Source organism: Onychostoma macrolepis, chromosome 16, assembly GCF_012432095.1.
Source record: "Onychostoma macrolepis isolate SWU-2019 chromosome 16, ASM1243209v1, whole genome shotgun sequence".
In the NCBI taxonomy this organism is placed as follows: domain Eukaryota; kingdom Metazoa; phylum Chordata; class Actinopteri; order Cypriniformes; family Cyprinidae; genus Onychostoma; species Onychostoma macrolepis.
The window spans coordinates 12,585,651-12,608,720 of record NC_081170.1 but is presented as its reverse complement, the minus strand read 5'-3'; the positions used below and the strand labels follow the sequence as shown (position 1 = coordinate 12,608,720).

At 37.4% G+C, this 23,070-nt stretch overlaps 2 protein-coding genes across 2 annotated transcripts in view; one reads left to right on the top strand and one right to left on the bottom strand.

Annotated features, from left to right (window-relative positions):
• The first annotated feature begins 9,301 nt into the window (after positions 1 to 9,301).
• prss35 (serine protease 35) lies at positions 9,302 to 17,014 on the top strand. The gene is made up of 2 exons (XM_058746753.1): positions 9,302 to 9,528; positions 13,634 to 17,014. Exon 2 carries the CDS (start codon positions 13,647 to 13,649, stop codon positions 14,919 to 14,921), a length of 1,275 nt encoding a protein of 424 aa, XP_058602736.1. The 5' UTR covers positions 9,302 to 9,528; positions 13,634 to 13,646; the 3' UTR covers positions 14,922 to 17,014.
• Positions 17,015 to 17,162: 148 nt separating this feature from the next.
• snap91a (synaptosome associated protein 91a) overlaps positions 17,163 to 23,070 on the bottom strand; it is a 42,914-nt gene continuing 37,006 nt past the window's right edge. Inside the window, exons 21-28 of the mRNA XM_058746754.1 lie at positions 22,403 to 22,585; positions 20,146 to 20,382; positions 20,036 to 20,060; positions 19,662 to 19,755; positions 18,464 to 18,541; positions 18,257 to 18,376; positions 17,916 to 18,010; positions 17,163 to 17,832 (exon numbers count right to left, since the gene is read on the bottom strand). Coding sequence (XP_058602737.1) covers positions 17,924 to 18,010; positions 18,257 to 18,376; positions 18,464 to 18,541; positions 19,662 to 19,755; positions 20,036 to 20,060; positions 20,146 to 20,382; positions 22,403 to 22,585 — 824 coding nt within the window. The 3' untranslated portion in view covers positions 17,163 to 17,832; positions 17,916 to 17,923. The remainder of the gene's footprint in view (positions 17,833 to 17,915; positions 18,011 to 18,256; positions 18,377 to 18,463; positions 18,542 to 19,661; positions 19,756 to 20,035; positions 20,061 to 20,145; positions 20,383 to 22,402; positions 22,586 to 23,070) is intronic.

Genomic DNA, 23,070 nt, shown 5'->3' with positions numbered 1-23,070 from the left:
CAAGTGCACGCGCTGCATCAGACAGGAAGAGGTTACACAGGGAGTGTGTCAACAGCGGTTGCGTGTGTGCTGTTATCTATTAAACTATTAGCTGTAAAAGTCGATAATAGACTGGCCAATCTTATCTGAAGCAGAACATAAAGGTTTTATGTAAGATTTTCACGTGTGGTTTCAAAGAAACTTTCCCATGGCAGGAACGGGGAAAAAGAGACCGGGGCTAGTTGTCACAAAAGCTGTCGAAATATTTTGAGTTAGATTTAGTCCATACACAAAAGTGTTTTCTATAGCAGTGGTTTTATATGTTGGTTTTAAATACTTGGTTCAATAATTTAATAATATCTTTTTCTATTATTTTACCTGAGCCAACTTAGTAAGCAATAAAAGTATTAATGTAATGTAATATGTAAATACATACATAATTATTATTAGAAGTATTATTTGACCTACACAAATCTGTTTATCAGCAGGTTCAGTAGTGACAACATGCCCCAACTTCAATGAGAAGTTGGGGCATTTTAACCTAACCTAGAAATTAATTTATAAAACCAATCCCGAAAAATCTACCCTACATTTATTTGTGATATTTCATAATTTAATCATAACAATTTGCAATAGGTAATAATTTACAAACAAAATCCATAAAAATAGGGCACACTGTATTAATATGAAGGAATTTTCAGTATTTTTTAACGGGTGTTTTACCTGTATTTTTAATTTTGCGCTGAATTGCATTGTGTTTTAGAGTTAATGGAAATATCCAGAAAATGAGTGGATAATGTCCTGGCAGAAAATTACTAGTACTTTTCTTTTTTTTACAATGTACACTGTTTGAACAATTTTATATAAAAAAAAATAGAACCAAACTGGTGTGTGGTGGTGTGGTATCAGGTGATGACTAGCAAAGCAAGGTCACAAGTTTGCAACAGAAATCCACAAATAGCTCCGGATGAGGTAATATGGCTTTGAATAATCCAAAATTGCTGAGTAAGACATGTACTGCAATATGTCTAGGTAAAAGGTAGTCTTAACCTCAGACATACTGCACACAAATCTTTATTGCATGTGTGGCTCATTTTGCCTCTTCATCAGATTTTTGAATAGACAAAACGTATTGTTCCCAGTATAGACTTTTAGATAGTGTGTGTGTCTTTGTGTCACTGTGAGCATTACCTTACACTCACCTTACAGTGCACAAGGCCATTGAATTAGCTGAACTGTCTCGTAATGATAAGAAGGATCATGTTTCACAAATGAGCATGTCTGAGAGAAGTTCTCCAGCTGAACCTGGCCTACAGTATGTGTGTGCAAGATATCTGGTTCGTACAGTATGGTATGTACATTCTTACAGATTTAGAAGTGGTTAGGGTCCTCTTACAGAGACGCTTAGTCACTGTGACTGCTTTGAAAGGCCAGAGCATTTGGCCCTGATCCAACACTGCATGCCAGGGGCAAAAATGTTGAAATTGCTTGCGCATACCAATTACTGTTCCCATATGAACAAATATGTATATAGGAAACCTGTCTAGAATGTTAATTTACAATGGAATTTTCTGGATAGATACTTATAGACCTATAAGCATAAATGAAGAAAGATCATGCAGCATTAAGGAACTGGCTCATTGGTGAAGCTAATGGATATTCGGTGACCTTCAGACACTTCCCTGAATGTATGAAGTGCATTCCTTCTAGCCCCAGACCCATGTTACTTAATCTTGGCCTTGTACAGGCTAATGTGGACGATAATGAAGTTGAGTGCATTCAGGAAAAAAAAAAAAAAAAACTGACGAAAGAGACACACTGCATTACAGAATTACAGTACCTATTTTAACCCTAAAAAGCTAACCCCTTTAACCGCTACACATTTATACAAAAATAATAAAAAATATTATTTTATTTATTTTTTTATTTACTCATATGAAATGCTTTTTATTACATAATACAAATAAAACTAAAAAAAAAATAGATATAGACAATATTACAGAATATTATCTAGAACTTTCTCTGTTTAAATAGGATAAATAGGTATCATTTGCTTCTTCCATGTATGAGGTGACTAAACATGTCAGAAATAGACTGGAAATGATTTACAAGAACAAGACTCTGACAGTGCCAAGTTTGAGATGATCCTAGCTTGCTAAATCTATCAAATATTTATTCTACTAAAAATATGGTAAAACGATGTTTTTTCAGAGAGATGTAGGCTAAGCAAATTATATGACAAAAAGACAAACACTAGCTGTCCAAACACTGTCACACAGAGTTACATACAGATAAATGGAGCGATAAATTGGGCAAGAGTTTGATAGAGGCTCAGATAAAAGCACAGTGAGGCTCAGATAGGAGCACATTCGGTCCATTTTCTTTATTTTTTATTACACTCTACACACCAACAGGGCAAGATGATAAAGCTAACAGATACTAACACCACAGTTTTAGGGGGGAAACAAACATGTAATTCAGTAACTAAAGAAATGTTATATTTAGTAATTTAGCAAGACACTTTTTATCAAAAGTGATTTACAAATGAGAACCAGCATATGCACTTTATTATGAGAGCAAAACATATTTCCCATAAAATAATTCTCATAAATTCTGGCCAAAATATATTACAAATATATACAAAATGTGCTTTGTAAACAGAGCTAAAAGTAAAAATATATTTTTTTTTTTTCATTTTAACTTTCAAATGCCAACATATATTAAAAATGCACTTCAAGTACATTTACAAACTTTTTAAAGATATTGTAGAGAACATTTATTATATTAAAAATCTATTAAAAATGGCCAACATATGCAGAGAAATATAAGTGAAATATATTTAGGTAAATATATTTTAACATTTTGCCAATTCTGTATATTTTAAATTTTAAAAATACATCTAAAAAATATTTTTACCAAATGGAGTGCATAATGCCAATGTGTATGAGCTATTGTATAAAAACAAAGTAATAAAAGGAATGCTATATATTGTTAAATGCTAATGAAACAAAGACAGTGTGTAAGATATATACAGTATTAAAGCAGTAAGGTATACTTTTATTAGAGAGCACAGAAGCTTTACTGTTTGCTGAATTGTTTCATTTAAAACCATGAATTCTACCTAGCAACAGGCTATGGAAATAGTCTTACTGGACAGCCTTATACAAACTACAAGGCTACAACCTTGCGACACAAGACAAACTATAATAGCCTCACACAAGCAGTTCAACAGCGAAAAGAAAAAGCCTCAGTTTCTTCTTTTCTTTATCTATGCTTCTTCTTCTCACATGAGGAATGGTAGTTCCCAAAAGTCCAACAGTCAAGCTAGTACTGCTATTATTTGCGCTTTGAAAAAAATTGAGATAGGATCTAACATCGAGTGTAAACATGCAATTTTCTGTGCACACTCTGCGTTATCTGGTTCATAATAACAGGGCTTGCTTTCCGCTGTATAATTATATTTGCAGAGGTGTTCACTTTAGCGATAAGGTTTTGTGATTCCATACAGGAATTCAAGTGGCCTTCTATTACACTCTATTCCCAGACCTAGGCTGTTTGAGCCTATTGGGTCTTTTATACAAGACTGGACTCTCACTGAATCAAGGCAGCCACAACACTGGTCAGATAACAACAGGGTGGGGGAAATATCTAAAGAGGACCAGAAAAGACAGTGAAGGATGTTTTTGATTACAGAGGATTGCTGAACTTCCTCCCTAACCTCTGAAATCCAGCACCTGGTGTTGCTGAAGCTGTGATGTATGGCATTAACACACACACACTCACATAGTGTGCACCAAAACACCTAGACTTCCAGGAATTAAGAAATTATGCCTGTGCCGTGATATATACCTGCCAATACAAACTCCATCCGTGGAGAGTTTTCTCAATGAGAACCTGCTGTGGGAGTAAGGGGATCCCTCTGCACTTTTAACAGAAATTGCATGGATAATTTGAATAGGATAGAACTGTGAATTTGACACGGCATATGTGCTAGAAAGTAATACTGTATTTGGGAACAAAGTGAAAAGATTTAGCAGTTGGTGGTTTAGGAAGCAGCAAGAGAGTAATTGAATCAGAAGAGGTGGGAAATGGAAAGAACAAGGCTTTAAAATGTCAATAAATGTGTCTTGCATTTTCTCCATGCTGTTCACTTAGGAACAAAACAATGCACAAATGTTTAGTTTCACTTTAGACAAATGCATAAACACATTGTCTTAATGAAACACATCGTAGGGTCCTGCCCTGTGGTGATTCTAATAGAAAATCCCACTGAGCTGCATCTCAAGAGGGAAACATTCAAACTCAACTGCTGATTTTAACAAGCACAATCATTATATCCCAATAAAAACCTCAGCAGGGGTGAGCCAAAGGGAACACACACACCTCAGATCCTGGTGAGTTTCCAGAGAACTGAAGGAACACACACAGACTTCTGAGTTCACCTGATGTCATTGTCAGACATCAGTTTCATCAATTATCATCAATTTTATATTCAGTTTTTCTGAAATGCAGACTCTTAACTGATAAAAGGGCACTTGAAGAGCAGGTGAGTGAAGTTGGAGCTATATATGTGTGTCTGAGGAGTGCAAAAGAAAGGTCTGAATATGAATTGAAAAGCTCAAGTGTCATGATGCTTGACCAAAAACTGTCCAAGTTATAGAATAAGTTGCAGAAAGACAGAAAGAGATGTAAAGGACCAAGCTTGATTTGCTTTCACATGCAGTTTAGGGATAAAATAAATTGAAATAAAATGTTGCCATCGACATTTATTTATTTATATGTGATTTGAAGGAGAAGTGTGTCATTTCTGGCATTGAAATTTGACGTAATCAAAAAGCGGGTCAAAATGTATTCACTTCCAGAGTAAATCGCAGTTATGTTTAAAAACAAGGTATTTGTTTACAGTTTATTAAAAAAATAAAATAAAATAAAATAAAATAAATGTAATATTAAATGTTGAAACCTTTGTCTTTAAGCATGCTTAAATTAAATTTATTACATATAAATAAATGATTAAAATAAAATAACAAAAATAAAAACTTTCAAATTCTGTAAAAACACAAAATTGACAAAAAATGTCTGTTATTAAATCTAAAATTGTAAATATTGTTTGTAAATATTGCAAACGAGTACCTAGAAAAAACTATTTTATATATTTCAATGCCACTAATCTGAACTACTGAATCAAAACCACTGACTTGTTCTTTATAGTGCTCAGAATGTCAGCATGAATATTTTCCATCACTGACTATGATGCTGCTATAATTAATCATCTTACCTGATCAAGCAAAGTGTTTGCACGTGTTTGGCAGGGGCTGACTGGGTAATCAAGCATGCTATCACACGAATAGGTGATTTAAAAAAAATACAAAATACAAAATGAGACAGGCTGAGAGATAAGGAGAAGCACAATGAAACCAGCCATACAGTGTAATGAGACTCGCCTGAAAAATGCAAGGCAGGTCAAAGGTCACACAAGGGGAATAAGAGCTGCTTTTGAACTTGGTTCTTTGAAGTGATCTAGCACAAATACTGAGGCCAATGTGATTTAGCAATTTACCGCTATATGTAAATACTTGACTTTCTGCCAGACAAGAAGCTCATTGGCAGTTATGCAGATGTCATTATGTAATTCAAGCACTTTAACTTCTGATTTCTGGTCTGAGTATACTGAATTCTGTATTAGCATTGGTGTTTGAATAAGTTTTTTGATCTCAAGCAAAGGATGTGTGTGTGTTTTAGGTATTTGACTATTTTTGGTACCTCTAACCCAGAAGTTCTCTGAAGACACCTCAATGCAAGTCTCTAGGTCTGACTGTGAGTGCTTTGTACAAAAATCTTGTATATATTATACTTAAGATTTAGCAGAACTAAATAACCTGTGAGCTCACTCAACAGAACCCTGACTGTGAAACACTAGATAACAAACTCTTGACACTGAAATGCTGAAGGCAACAGTCCCAAACCAAAACTCTCAACCAAAAATGGAAGTCAACATCTATTTATCCTTTCATTGTAAAATGTTGAACTTGTTTCAAGCTACTGACTTGAGAACATTTACATGTTGAATTGTAGACCAAGTCTGGGCCAATATCGGAGCAGAATGACTCCCTGTGCCAAATCGGTGTGTTTGCTTAGGAACCATTTCTGTTTAGTTTGTATTAGCTGTTTGCATGCTTGAAGTGCTCTGCTCCTCTCTTGTGTATGTTGGCAGCTTCGCCTCGAGCACAGGAGGTCATGTCTCTTAGAGAAGTCTGTCCATGTGTCTCACTTTAGCAGGAGTCTTGGTGGGCTACTTTTATCAAGACATTGGGCATCCTTATAACTTCCTGTATGCATGAACATCTTAAAAAAAAAAAACATTCCTCCAGAGGGGAAAATGTGGTTTGAACCATAGTGCTGGATGTGTAACTTGAGCATGGGCAAAAATAAAATAAATAAATAAATTTTAACCAGATCTTTTATACAAATCTTGTAAAGTTCAAATAAATAAATTTGTATAAATTACGAATAAATTACAGTTCAAAGTATATTAAAATAGAAAACAGTTATTTTAAATTACAATAATATTTCACAATATGTTACTGTAATATGTTGAACAGTATACTGCATACAGTACATATGTTTGCTGCACTGATGGTATAATGACACTGCAGCCTGACCTTTCACACTTTTGAACATGTCTAAATATTTGCTGTCAACAAAATCTGCAGGGCTAACCTAAAGTTATCTTCCAGCTAGTTTACAGGGCAGATGGGGGCTGGTTAGGAAATGCTCCCTGTAAATGGCTCTCTCTGTCTGGCAGGAAGCAGTAATAAGCCATGGAAAAGTGAAGGCCTCCTGAGATGTTTTATGACCATGACCTGCATAAATAAACACCTGACTCTTTAATCTACAGTGCATAGCCTTCATCGACTCTCTAAGGATGTGCCTGAGCAACCATTCAACACAACACCCACGTTCCCTTAAACTCAAGCAAATTGTCTTCTTTAGCATATAAATGGAATCACGGACGGACCGTTAGCAGCGTGAGTGAAATCTGACCACAAGCTGTTAAGCAAACTGGAATCCAGTAATGGCCAATGCAACCTACTTGAGAGGAGAATAATCTGTTGTTTTGCCTATTGAAGACTATCAAGATGCAAAGGCGCAATGCTGGTTTGAATCTCAAACTATTTTTTTGAGAAACGAATTCTCAAAGTGAACACTATAGTTGCAATATTCAGTGACACAATTTTCAAACAGCATGTGCTTGCAAAATACCTAGTGGTTCACATCAGTTCATCATGAAGAGCTGATCCTCCTGACAAAGAACCTTCTATGGAACCAGTGTTTCGCACAGCCATGAGCAGAAATATCACGCAAGGCCATTCCTTTCAAAGTGACACTGCCAAACACTCATGTAACAATTTATGGGTTCTTCTAGATATGAAATTTATTATACATTTTAGCCATATCAATATAAGATTCTACAGACAAAAAGAAGTGGCTCTTATTTAGGACACAAGAGTTTGATTCCCCTTACTCTGCCTCCATCATTTCGTGTCATGTGTTCTGATAAAATAAAATAAAATAATGCCAATGTGCAAAAAATAAAAAAAATAATACACCTTCTATTGAGAGAGAGCTCATGATGATCATTGTAGGGGCACATTCTCTAAGTTGGAGGGTGGAGGCCGCAGTCTAAAGCAATGAGATCACATTTCTCTGTTCAGACTTGACAGAGAACTTCACAGGGTGCTGATGTGAGCCTACATTGTGGAACCTGAAAGACTGACCGTATCCCTGAGTCTCTGGGAAAAATAAGCAAGGCTGAAAGGTGATTTTAAGACGTGGTATTGAACGAGAATTAGAAAACAGAAACAAGTATATGTATGACATATCACATGTGAAGTCAGTTCTTGCATCTCAATGCATCTTTCTTATTCCAGCAGTCACTTCAATAGGAAAGGAATTTGTGCATTTCAGGTCTGAAGTGTCTACACACAACAGTATTGTTTGGTGGCCTCTTTAATTTCTTGGAAAAAATAAAACCCAGTCATTCAGATTCTCAGAGCTCCCACAGCTCATTAAGTGGAAAAATGAACACCTTTGATTGTGTTAATCTCACTGAATGAAGCAATGAATAAACGGCAATGAACAAACTAACTATTCTAAAAAGAGACTGTGCACATATGACGTGAATGAAGAACGGAAATTTAAAGATAAATCATGAATATCAGAACATTTTCATTGGGTTACATTTGACCTGAACAAAAAATGCTTTTCAATAAAAAGATTTTTTATTGAAAACTTTACTAACCTTGACACAGCTGTGGCTACTGAAAGTGAAAGTGACATGACATGTGGCCAAGTATGGTGACCCATACTTGGAATTTGTGCTCTGCATTTAACCCATCCAAAGTGCACACACACAGCAGTGAACACACACACAAACTGTGAACACACACCCGGAGCAGTGGGCAGCCGTTTTATGCTGCGGCGCCCGGGGAGCAGTTGGGGGTTCAGTGCCTTGCTGAAGGGCACCTCAGTCATGGTATTGAAGGTGGAAGAGAGCGCTGTACATTCACTCCCCCCACCTACAATTCCTGCCGGACCTGAGACTCTAACCATTAGGCCACGACTGCCCCTAAGGTGCATGCACACACCACTTTTTGTCACACTCTACAATAATGACTATTTTTGCATTATTGAAAGGGGTAGGTTTATCATTGGGGTAGGTGCAGTCAAGAGAGTGCACAATTTCCTGTTCTCTTGTCACATGACACTAAAATAGCTTCATACACATTCATTATTGTAGATAAAATATTCATTATATATATATAAATAATTTCAAAAATTGAAAATCAAAAATCGAAAACACATTCGCCACAGAAAGTCGGTTTTTGAATGATATGTATGACTATTTTATGAAATTTGTGAATGATCGAACCTACAGACAAAAAAGGAGCGTGACGTCATCGACCCAAACAAGAATCTGCATACATGTACAACTTTGAAGGCGTTCTTTTAAGTGGCAGACCCCCTGCTCGCGTGTTTGCACCATCATGTACACGGACACAAGTGTCAGTGATGTGGGAACGGAACCGAACCACAATAAAGCCGCTGCTGCGCTATTGTGCTCCCAGTGGAACGAATCTGTGGAAAGCCCCTTTGAATTCTGGATATAAGTGACTCTTTGAAATGTCAAATAAAGATTTATTCAAACCCCACGATTCATTCAGATTAAGCGGTGAACGCTCTCTCAACTTCACTTTCTCCGCTCCATCGTTGCAGAGCATGATGGTCCCTCCCCTATACGAAACTCTTTGTGAAAATCTTGTTGGGACTTTTTTCCTCCCTTTCCCTTAAACGTCAAGTGTAATTCATACCAAGGGTTTCGTCTCTGAGCTCTCCCTGTCTTGAAGGTGGAGCAGATATGAGAAGAAACGGACTACCAGCCCATCCAGCAGAAAACCCTCTGAGATGAAGTAACTTTTAGACGGTTCTTGCTTAAATAACAATCATCTGTTTGCGGATTGAACACCTCCATCAATCGAATGATAGCAGGTATGGCGCATTTCACCTTCAGAGAGAATTATCACAGCTGCTATTTATTTACTTTATTGTAAAAAATGAAGATTAAACACTTTTTGCACCATTCTAGCCTTTGGGAAAATAAAGTGTAATGATCTATAATAAGTATAGTTATTGACTGTAAAACTTCTATAAAAAGATGGGCTATAATTAACCTTTTTTTTCATGAAAATTTTTATTGAGTTCGTCAAGCTAAAAATGCACTGAATACTTTAAATATATATATCTGTACATCAGTAATGATAAAGACCTCTCATCTAACAAAATGTATTTTAACATCAGGCCTTGCAAAAAAATAAAAATAAAAAACACAGCCGAGGTATTTTTTTGATGGAAAGTCTGGTTGTCATAGTAATTTTTGTGCAAAGGAGACAATTACCATGCAGATTACTTATAATTGCCAATGTAAATATTCATGTAGCCTATCCATAAATTATTGACGGTGAGGGAAAGACATGCACTGAAAGATCTGGCAACTTTGAATGAATTAGTTTTAAACTTAATTGTAAATGGGACCATTAGCGCCACCGTTTGGTTGATGAAGCTGGTTGAAAAGTTTGCAAGACTGAAATTTCTGTGCCTTGTAATGGAAAAATGGGGTGATGCTGACATGGAGGGGAATTTTCTACATCTAGTAGGCTACTACAGCCGTTTTTTTGCCAGTAATCTAAGCATCTCAAGATTTTTTTGAGCAAGGCAGATGTGTCTATTACAGAAAAGCCATCGGAAATGTCATTGGAAATGTCATAGCGATATTTCAGCAGTGATAGAGGAATATCAGATTGCAGATGCTCATTTTATCAAGAGAACTGTTGATAGAGAGATCAGACCTCATGTCAGACCGAGTTTGCCTGAGTCTGTCTGTTTTGCAGACTTTTAAAGGCTCAAGCTGTCTGCACATTTTATATCATTGTTTTACTGGAATTTGTTTGGACTTTTATAAGTGCTTCGCTTCTCATGGCCCTCTCCAGTAGGGATGCATAAGATTTGTCATTGCCTGGATCCATAACTTCCCCGCACAGATTCATGCACATATTTTCCCCTCACACTTCCACTGAGGCCACACAGCGCTGTCTTTAAAGATTGATTCTCACAGACAGAGCGGCTGATGTAGATAATCCACATTGACGGCATGCCATAGTGAAGTGTGAGGTGAGAGGAGAGGGATTTCAGCTCCTCAGGGAAAGTACTAAAGCAAAAATGCAGCAGCAATCTATATTCCAACCCACCCTCTCCACTCCTAAACCGACTACTGATTAGAAAATGTTGATGCAGTCAATGTTTTTCTTGGGTGCTCAGCAATCTGAGTGGTGGCTGTGAAACACTTGGCGTTGTGGTTTGCCTTTTTTTTTTTCTTCTTCTTCTTCTTTGTGTGACTGGATATGGATAATAATTTGTATCGTGTTGCACTTATACAAATACTAGCCTATAGAAATACTTTTGGACTTGGCGGCTTATAACTATGTTTTAGTTTATGGATGCTTTTTTTGACATGGGATTAAAAAAAACAATTGTGACTTTGTGTCTTACATTTCATACTTTTTTCTTGCAATTCTGATATTGTTTAATCTGCAATTCTGAACAGAAAGCTGGATCAGTGGGATATAAATCAGGGGGAAAAGTCAGAATTGTGAGGAAAAAAGTAGCAATTACTTTCTTTTTACCACATGGTGCAAACAGGCTTCAGTTTTGGGTTTAGTAATGCTGGTCTGATTCTGAAAAATAGTAATTGTAACAGTGCTAATATATTGCTCTTCCTTTAAGATTTAATTGGTTGCATGTTTGCATTTTTGTCTTCACTTGCTTTGAATAAGTATCTACTTACAAATAAATGTAATTATCTTTGCACTTATTACAAGACTCTCTGGAATACATTATCCTGACTGCTAAATCAGGGCCTTCAGTGTTCTCATATTGCCGAATAGTCACTGTTGTCCATGGCAATTCTATATCAGTCCACACATCCAGGTTACTGAAACTAGCACTATTTTCATGTATCATATCACACAGGTCTTGTGTCGTGATCCCTTCAAATAAACGCAAATGGCACCATGTTGTCTCTTAGTTAATGATTATGGTGTAACTCCAGGGGACTTTATTATCTTTTAATATAATATTGTTACGGTTTTCACCTTGTTGCAAGGCGATGTTTTGTATGATGTAATGGAATTCAATATTTTACCTTTACTGGTTAGTAGCCGTGTATTAAAGCTGGATAATGTAAAGTCAACTGGTCATTATTGCAAAATAAACCTGTCACTCTAATCAGGGCCCTGAAAGATCTCTTAAATCTGCAAACAGGGTTTCTCACTGACATGGAAAACCTGAAAATAATAAGGATACTTGGATAAAATTGTGTATTATTCATATTTATGCTCAAGTCTCTACTGTGTGCATTTGAAAATCCTTGTTCTGCAATCACGAATGCCTGCATAAGTTGTAGAAATGCATTGGGAACCTTGGTATTCATTTAAAAATCACTACTTTGTTCCCGTCATTTATGTGCATTATTTATGTGGTGCGTGATTCCATGTGTGACCTGCGTGGAAAAGTCAAGCATCTTTTCATCACACTGCAAACTGATGGTCTGGTGGAAAAATAAAATGCACCCATATCTAAAACTTTTTCCAGTTAGAGCTGTACCTGACACATAAATGAATGCAGAAGTAGGCTGCTGACCGCTTTGTGCATTTACTGTATGTGTGTGTGGGTGCATGTGTGTTTAGATTATCATATCATTTTCTACTCTGATTTACTGGTAACCATACCAATTGCATTACCATCTGCAGAACCTCACTATATACTTAATACTAACATTTAGCAAGACAGTAGGAAACGTTTCCAAACCACTGACTCAAAATACTCAAGTCAGTGCCGACAGGGTCAATATTCATACAGTCCCCGCCACAAACCTCCTGTCTCCACAGGCAGCGTCATTTTCCTCTAATGGCAGATATTTTCTCTCAGCCGGTGTCGTTTAGGGACTACATTTTAAATGTGAGCATTTTTGTATGCTATTTAACTCATTTGTTTAGTCTCTAAAGCTAATGCAGCAAATCTGGCTTTCAGTAATTATTTGAACTATTTCTTTAGTAATACAATTTTATTGTGTGTGTCTTAAAAGCAGATTCAAAGTGTTGTTTTGGAATCTGTGGGAATACTGTTGTTGACTTAACAGGTACATTAGGATTTGATTTAAATATCTTTGGAATGTGATAATGGGGAATAAGGTGAACTGTACAGTATATACACTCACAGATTCTCAGGGGTCTTGAAATAGAGCTACAAAGTCTTATTATTTGTCTCCCCCTAGTGGTCATGAATGTATTAATGTAATCCTCTGTTCTTGATTTTAATACTTCGAGCCTGCTACTCCTGAGTCCCCCTGCATACTAAAGGGCTGATGATATAAATCAGGTTTGCTAAATGATCAAGACATCCAAAATGCGCAGCACTGGGACCTGGAATGAGATCCACTAATTTGTATGAATGCCTGTAAGAAATATACTGCATGCATTACTGACTGCATGCATTGTATACTGCATGCAGTGATTTTACTGATACAACTAATTAGTGCAAAAAAATAAAAAATAAAAATAATTCTGTACACAAGGTTAGAAAAATCACATACTGCAGGGGCACCATTACGGTTTCTGGGCCCTCTTGACAGCATATTCACTCGTGCCCCTCCGAACAAATCGCATTCCGCGTTCCTCTTGGTAAAATGCGTCCCGGGGGGGGTTCCCCTCGGTAGAAATCGCGATTGCGTTCCCCTTTGTAAAAATTTCCCCCTCAGGGCCCCCCTCCATCGTCGGGCCCTTAGAATCGTCCTAATCTGAAAAGTTCATCTAAATGTAAAAAATTAGGGGAAATACCAATAATTTGTAATATCAGCACAATGTGTTCTCATATTTTTGGCTCTGACTGTTCCGGGCTTTTGTAAGCAAAGCTGAATATGTTTTATCAAACTTTACTTATTTATTTTAGATATTTTCTTGAAATGCTTCAATATGAAGTGTCACATACCTATATATATAAAGTGATAATGATTCTCTGTTTTTCTTTCTGTCTGGTCTAGGGGTCTCTCTGCAATGGGCCCGGTACCCTTAACACTCCTGCTTTGCGTCTCAGCACTGGCTGTGCTGGTGTCTGCAGTGGTGGACGATCCCACAGGTGATGATGACTACACCTGGCCGCAGAGGAAAGTACCACTGGTACAAGAAAAGCAAACGGTGCACCTGGGAAGTTCTGAGTTTTTGGCCAAGCCGCAGACTGAGCTCCATGGAATATGTGGCATTGAGTGCCAGCGGGGTCTCCCGGAGCCCAGCCTGGGTGATCTGGAGCAGCTACTGTCCTACGAGACCATGTACGAAAATGGAACCCGCACGCTCACCACCGTCACAATACAGGAGCTAAATGTGAGCAACGACTGGATGGGAGGTTCTGGGTTACATACTCGGCGCAGACGAGAAGTCTACGGCACGGACACGAGGTTTACCATCGCCGACAAGCAGTACTCTTTGAAGTATCCATTCTCCACGTCTGTGAAGATCTCCACGGGGTGTTCTGGAGTGCTGGTGTCCCCCAAACACGTCCTGACTGCGGCTCATTGCATCCACAATGGTACAGACTACCTGGATGGGGTACAGAAACTTAGCGTTGGTGTGCTGAAAGAACGTTCCCGCCGGAAAGGGAAGGGACGGAAAGGGAAAGGACGGAAAGGGAAAGGCCAGAGGAACCGTAAGGAAGAGGAGGAGGATGAGGAAATCAATGAAAATATAGATATTGGAGAAAAGCAGGAGCGTAAGGGAAAAGGCAAAGGCAGGAGAAACCGCAGTCGCCGCAGCACCACCTCCGAACAGCCTTCGTTCCGATGGACCCGGGTGAAACAGATGCAGGTGCCAAAGGGTTGGTTTAAAGGGATCTCGGAGAACGTTGTGGCCGATTATGACTACGCCATCCTGGAGCTTAAACGGGCACAGAAGACCAAGTATATGGATCTAGGTGTTATCCCCTCCGTCAAGAAGCTTCCCACAGGACGTATCCATTTCTCTGGATTCGACGACGACCGGCCAGGCAACCTGGTGTACCGCTTCTGCTCCGTGTCCGAGGAGTCCAACGACCTGCTGTACCAGTATTGTGACGCCAAGCCTGGCTCCAGTGGCTCGGGTGTCTACATTCGGCTCAAAGATCCCGGCAAGAAGAAGTGGAGGCGGAAGATCATTGGAGTGTTTTCGGGTCACCAGTGGGTGGATGTTAATGGGATGCAGCAGGATTACAACGTGGCCGTGCGAATCACACCCCCCAAGTATGCACAAATCTGCCTCTGGGTCCATGGGGACTCCAGCCAGTGTCGGGGCACCTGAGAGACTCCATCAGCGGCCCATCTGACTGCCTCTGTCCCGGCTCTCAGCGACCCTTGTGCCTCCCATTTGTGCACCACACAAACTGCTGCATTCATCAACACTTAAGACTAAAACACACCTGCCATTGAACTTTTCCAAGCTATTTTGCTACCTTAATTTATTTTATTAGACAACTTTTGTTATGAATCAGTTAGAGCGAATGTATTTCTAGATTCAGTTGTCCTAACGAGAACTAATTCTGTCCTAAACTGTCGTTTTGAATTAGAAAATGTACTTCAGTCAGTGTTGTTTGATATGGGAGGCATTTGTTTTGTCTGGTAATCTGTCTGGATACCTTGAAGTAGAAAGCTAGATGACTAGTTGACACAAGAAAAAAAAAAGTTTTTTTTTTCTGAGAGAAAATGCTTTGAAGTTTATTTGTGGATTTTATTTCCCTTTTTCTTCTTGAAGAACACATTTGAGTATCAATGTGCTGGTGTTCTTTGAAACCCTTTGTTCTTGTTATCATCATTAAATGTTATGATTGTGTGCCTTTGATAATATAAACTGTAACCTGTCTTCATGGGCTTCCATTTACAAAAGTTCTGCTTTTTGTATCACAGTGCAAGCAATTAGTTGGAGGTTTACCCTTCAGATTCAGATGCCCTTGTTGACTTTTGGTGCTATTTTTAATTTTAAAATACAAAAAATCAGAGGACCTGTCGGAGTAACAGTCTACTGTAGAACTGTAAGTATGTATTTAATGTAAGACTCGTATTACGAGTTTCATATGATCATGTCGTTCTTTAAAAAATACACAGGGTTATTTAAATTTAGATACGGTTAATGATACATATCACTGTAATTATGATAAATAGAAAAGCAATATAGCTTGATAGGAAATAAAAACTGAACATTTTAATATAAAATTGATGTTTTGAAAAAACAGATCACATACGTTTTCAATTTGTACAACTTTTTCTAAATGTTTGTTATTAAGGACCAAATAAACTGAGATTTATATGTATTGGTCTTTGAGGACAAAATAGTGTGTTCACTTTTTCATCAAACTTTGTTTAAACGTTTTTAAGTGTGCTTTTAATTTTGAATTTCCACTCTTGATTCTTTATCTCTCTATTATATAGATAATTATTATTATATTGAAAATATAGGCTATAAGAATACATGTTGTTGTTGTTGTTTTTTTTACCAGAAACATGTACCTTAAACTTTGCAGCTTAAAAATGACTGAATAATGTTACGGTCTCTTTTTTTATCAAGTGTTGATACAGAGCTATCCTTCTGAAAACAGACACAGGGGGACGCAGGTGGGCAATTCTTCCCATCAGTGTTTATTGCATCTTAGAGGGCTTACATGCACTATGTAGGGGTGTCAAATATGAAACAATAAATCAATTTTTTTTTCTTTCAAGAAAATTGCAAAAGAGAGATCCAAAGATCTGCCTTTGTCATTTCCACGAGCTCTAACAGGGAGAGTGAGTTACAGAGGCTTGGCAACATAGGGCTGTCAGTCAGACCTTTCTGTAACACTGTTTAACAGTGACCTCCTGAAAAAAAAATTGTACAGATCTAAGAGTCTATCTCTGCTAATGAACCTACGCTCTGTTTTCTATGAACTCAGGTATTTTCATCCAATATATCTCCTCCACACTCTATTTTGCTGTGCAAACTACAGTACCACCACTTACCAACAGAGGGAGCATGAATCAACCGTTACGTGTAACAAACAAGGGTCAGGGGGTTTATAATGTAGTATGAGCGGGAAAGACTGAAAACCAAACATGTGGATGGGTTCTTCTACAATTATACAAAATAACACTACATGTACCAGCTTCAATTTGGATTTTATACAAGCACAAGTAACTATGAGACTCAAACACAGCATTCCACTGACTACAACTGTGGGGGGCTTTGGGAAACATAACCAGTTTAACAAGTCGCTGTACATTTGTTATGTCAAGATACTGCAAAAGGCCTTTCTTAGAGATCATCTGAGATTTGTAGCACTGAGATTTGGTGAATTAAAGTACAAATTTGTTATTTTCTTGGGGAAAGTATGTAAACTGTGAACTGACAATTAAATTAAATTAAAACAAAGTTTAAACTGAAGAATCAAAAAATATATGTATATATCAGAAAAATAAATACCAGTTAAAATACAAAAATGACATGTAATCACCAAGAGGGTTATCTAGGATAGAGGAGCCTGGATATGTTATTAATTTATACATAATTCATATATATATTTAGAATTCATATATTTATTATTTGTAAACAAACAAATGTCAATCAATGATGGGAGATGACAACAGCATGTCTTATAATCCGAGTACCAGGTTCACATCAATAAGTTGTACACAGATAAAAATTTGAGCAGAGGAGAGACCTTTTTTGGTCAATGAGGATAATATACACAGAGTACCTTCTGCGAATCATGATACATTGCACACTGCTCCAAAACTAACATACAACAGAAAGCACTTCAACAACCTGTTTAGGACCTCTGACCCCAAAAGGGAAGTCCTAGAGGAATGAGAAGTTGAGGGGATCCACATACACACATCATTCATTTCAGACTTAAACACTGGAAAAGACATACACATCTTTTTTTAATCGTTCATTTTCATTTGTGTGTTTTTCTTAATAATTTTATTCTGTTTCGTTCAAAACATAGGATAACATCGAAATAAGCACATCTTCATTTTTCGCCTTGTTTTCTCTATGATTCACTTCACAGTTTGTGCTACAACATGACACAGGAAGGCTGGGCGGGGCAGAGTGGGTGGGGTGGGGGGGATTTGGGTTGGGGGCGGGGTCAGTGGACATCTAGCTGCAGGCTCCTCAGGCGTCTGGGGGTGTAAACAGACAGCAGACTTCTCTCACTGGAGCTCAGTCTTTGAGAAAACAAATACTGCAAACAGAGTACAGAGAAAGTGTCACGGTGCTTTGTTATTTAGTGCTTCATCTGAGTAGCCACTAGAAATATAATGATACCTGGAAAATTATAAGAAGTCCTTGATGTTCAGATCTGCAAGGGGGTCCTTGGTGGGCGGTTTTTTGGGGCTCTGAGCAGCTGGTCCTGGAGACAACTGAGAAAGTAAAGGGTGCATGAGGAAATGATGATGCAAACTGATTAAAATAATATATACTCTATTGTTGGGTCAGTATAATTTAAAAAAAAGAAATACTTTGTATTTCTACATTGTATTGTAATGTGAATATATATATATATATGTATGTATATATATATATATGTATGTATGTATATATATTTTATATAATGTATATATATATATATATATATATATATATTTCTTTTTTTTTTTGTTAATTACTGGTGCTCCAGGTGTTCCTGTTGCTGCTGGCCCTGTAAATGGTGGTCTCATCATGGGCTGACCCATGGGCTGACCCATCATCACGGGCTGGGGCATCATGGGAGCTCCTGCTGCTGGAGCCTGAGTAAACAATAAGAAATAAAATAAGTGAATAGTGTAAATGCAAAATACAGAGACTCTTTTAACATTTTAAAAATGATTTCTCACCATGCCAAAGCCAGGCTGTGCTCCCATGGGTGGTGCCATTGCTCCAGGTGGGGCGGCAGCTCCAGGGGCGGAGCCAGACTAAACACAATTAGAACAGAACCACAATTAAATATATACTAAAAATATTTGGTGGCAAGTAAATTTCACAAATACTAAGAAAACGGCAATTACACTTCAAAAATTGAAGCAATTTTCACTCAAAACGTTATGGAAGAGGATTCCGCAGTGCTTTAAATTAGCTGAAAGGCAGATGAAACAGCGCTGCCATTCTCAACAACAGTGACGCGGAAAACAGGAGAAACATTGTCAACGATCAGAATACTTTTCAATCCAAAAATTTATATTTACAATGGATTTACTGCAGTAACACTAAACCTACCCAATTAATACATTATTATTAAACACTCGTTAGGCAGTTGATTTCCACTTTTCCGACGAGAAAAGGAAGAAAAGCGAGTTTGGCAAAAGATGGACTCAAACCCTTGTCAACTGCATCATATGCTACATCCATGTGCATTACTATACGACCTATGCCACTGCAGACGCTGTTTGACACTCTCCGAGATTAAATGAACCTGACATGAGTGCGTTTATTCTCCGCATTTTAATTCAACTTTTTTTCTCAAAATTTAACTACTTTTTTCCTTGTAATTTATCGAGTTTATTCTCAACATTTTATTTAAACTTTTTTCTCTAAATTTAACAATTTTTTTTCTCGAAATGTAACAACTTTTTTCATCGAAATTTAACTACTTTTTTCCTTGTAATTTATCGAGTTTATTCTCAACATTTTATTTAGACCTTTTCACAAAATTTAACAGGGTTTTTTCTTGAAATTGAACTACTTTTTTCTCGTAATTTAACGAGTTTAATCTCGAGATGATTTTATTTTTTTTTTATTATTGCTTGGCTCTAATCCTCTTCCGTAGAAATTTACATATTGAAGTAGGTTGGCGCCAATAGCCTCGTGGGCTCGGGCCAGCATATAACGCCATTGCACTTCGGGTGTCCCGAGTTCGGGTCCTGGCTCGCGGACCTTTCCCGATCCCGTCCCCCTCTCTCCCAGTTCACTTCCTATCAATACTTAACTATCCTATCATAATAAAAAGGCGAAAAAGCCAAAAATAAATCTTAAAAAATGTTTTAAGTTGAAAGACTGAAACATTTTTTAATTGTGTAAGGAATAAGCAAGTGCTACCATCTGAGCGCCAGGTGTGCCCCAGCTAGTAGGGGCGACCTGAGGGGTCCAGTTAGCTCCTCCTGTCAGCTTCTTCTCATTCCACTGGTTGTCCCTGTACAAAACAAATAGCTGTCAGCCAACATAATATGTGTAAATCATTCCTCTCGGTTCATAAATACAGCTCTAGGGCCACACAAAGTGAACATGATTAAATTGTGCTCCAAGGGAGAGCGAATCAATCAAGCTGCCATAACAGTCCAAATGAATTGTCAATACGGGTCAGGTTGAGTAATTCATGTCCGTGAATAGATGTTATGAGTAAGTGACAAGATTAATAGGTGTCTGGAAACAACAGGGATATGGAGATGCACTGCAACAGACACTGAACTTACTTCTTTTGGCTTCCCATCCCCAAGTCTACAAGGGAGGAAGTAACAAGATAAGTCAGAGTCGGCAATGATGGTGTGTAAAATGACTCAGTCCTTCATTACTCCATACGTACTTCCGACTAAATTGGCGAGTGAAGAGTCCAAGTCTCCTCCGATAGGTTTGATTGGTTGGGCAACTGCTGTGGGTGCCATTGTTGGGGTCATTGCTGGTGCCATGGCCGGAGCCATTGTCAGTCCAGCAGTGGGCACAATTCCAGGTGTCAACGGCGTGCTCGCTGCAGCCATGGGGGTCCCGCCTGTGCTCTGAGGCGTTATGGCTGGCATCAGAAGGTCTCCTAATCCGTCAAACACTGGGGTTGGCACAAAGAAGAGTGGGTTAATATAGCCAGGATGGATTGAGACCATTTTAGCCTAGACTTGATTTGGATTTACTGTACAAACTGTCAACAATCTCATAATACACTAAGTCAGATATAACAAGAATAAAACATAAGACAGAAACAATAAAATAAAACACATATACACTACCTTTCAAATGTCTGGGGACGGTAAGATTTTTTAATGTTTTTGAAAGAAGTCTTTTACGCTCACCAAGGTTGCATTTATTTATCAAAAATAGAGTAAAACCAGTAATATTGTGAGATATTTTCACAATTTAAAATAACTGTTTTGTATTTGGTTTTAGGCAGAATTTTAAGCATCATTACTCCAGTTTTCAGTGTCACATGACCCTTCACAAATCATTCTAATATGTTGTTTGATGCTCAAGAAACATTTATTATTATCAATGTCGAAAACAGTTGTGCTGTATAATATTTTCATGGAAAACGAGATGCAATTTTTTCAGGATTATTTGATGAACAGAAAGTTCACAAGAACAGTTTTCATACGAAATTTATCTCGCAATAAAGTCTTTACTTTTGCTTTTCATTAATTTAATGCATAGTTTCTAAATAAATGTATTCCTTAAAAAAACAAAAAAAAAACTTACTGACCCTAAACTTTTGAAAGGTACTGTAATAATCTAAAAAAAAAATTCAGACCCATACATTTATAAAAACATTCATGAGGTATTCAAAACTGCATCCAGGAGTGTTTACTACATGCATTGGAAAGTCGCAAACTGTCAACACACATCAACACATCTTTATACACAGGATTTTCATTGCATTACAACATAGTTAGACACATTCTGTCAGGCACCAAAAAAATATCCTCACTGAAGAACCATTTGTACTGGATGAGGAGATCCAACATCTCCCAGTCAATGACCCAAAACTTTAACCCTAAAAGCAAAGGGTTAGGGTCCTCAAAAATGTTAAAAGTGCACCAAGTTTTTTTCAGCTTACAATGACTTAAATGCAAATTTTACATTTCAAGAAATTAAGAAAAATACGTTTTTACAAATGTTTAAAAATGCACACCCTAGAAAAACATGAAAACTTCACATAAAGTATCTAAATATTGGAAAAGTTTAACGTAGTTTACTAGAAAAGTTTACTCATTTTGAGTAGGAGTGTTATTCACATTAAAATAAATTTCATGAATTAAACAAATGGACTAAAATTAACAACTAATAACTAGGACAAAAAGTGTGTAAAAAAAAAAAAAAATCACACTGATTGTCAAATAGACCTACATTATGGCACTAGTATCCAAAAACCTTCCAGGCCAACAGGTGTTGGTATTAAGTCCAAAACCACTGTCAAAGTACCTAGTGCACCTTTTATGAAAAACTATTCTGGTACCAACAACGTTAAAGCAGGTAATTCATTCTAATGCAGTAATGCACAAGATCTGTAACATGGGCAAGCAGGAAAAATCCGCACACAGAGGTTAAAAGCTAAAGATGTGCACTGAAATAACAAACAGCGCTACAACATTCACACCTCCTAAACCCTTTGACGCGACTGGGTAAAATGATACATGCTGCAAAGCCCTGAGTTCTCTTGCCAACTCACCAATGGCACAGCAGGAGCAAGCAATGAGCCAGATCAGTGCGCAGGGAGAGATTTATCAGAAACAAAGCGCAGAGAGAGATGACAGAAGAATGCGACATGATAAAGTCGAGAAAAGCAGTATTACAGTAAGAGAGCAAGAATGGACAGAACACAAAATGAAATGAAAAAGGAGAAAAAGCACAGGGAGAATGCATTTTATAAGCGCTGCCACATCCTCTCTGTATTATTTAAGAAGGTCAGCAGATACAGAAGTGCTCATGCAAGGCAAAAGTGTGCTGAGAAGCAAGCAATCCTGAAAGATTCCTCACTGTGTTCAAGAGAAACTAAAAACAGTTTTATCAAATAGATAAGTATTCATGTTTATTAAGAGTATAATTATCTGTTTAAAACACCTAGTTTGAGTTCTCACCTGATGTATCAAAGCCACCAGAGGGCGCTGCGGTGGCAGGGGCTCTGTCTGCCACCGCTGGTGTGGCGGATACTGGCACAGAGCCAAAGGCATCAAAAGCTGACTCCAGCAGGTCAGCTGGGGCTGAGGATGGCACTGGTGCTGGGGTTGGTGTAACTGTGGGGGCCACCGGTGAAATCAACCCTGCAGACATCAACAGATAAGACGCCAAATCCACCACAAATACATTGCACACTTTCAGATTCTTAACAGTTCTTAAGTATCTAAACAGTTTATTATGGTCCAGCATAAGAGCCATTTCAAAACATGGTGTTTCTGAACTAAATTACTGTACATAAACAGTTTTTTTTTTTGTTTAGTTTTTTTACATATTCAAGCTAAGGCTATCTATATATTAAATGTAACTTATTTAATAAACATTGGGGTCCAATGTTTTTTTTAGTGTTATTTATATACTGTTATAGTTTTTATTAATATTATAAATTAGCATTTATTTTTAATTTTAGTTCATGCTTTAGTTAGTAATTTTGTTATGTGCTTTTTTTAGGTTTCTCATTTTTAAAAGTATTTCTATATAGCTTTAATTGATTTCAATTTCATTTTTAGTAGTGCTTCCACTTCAAACATTTTTAAAAGTTTTTCATTTAATACTTTTGTTTTCTAATATT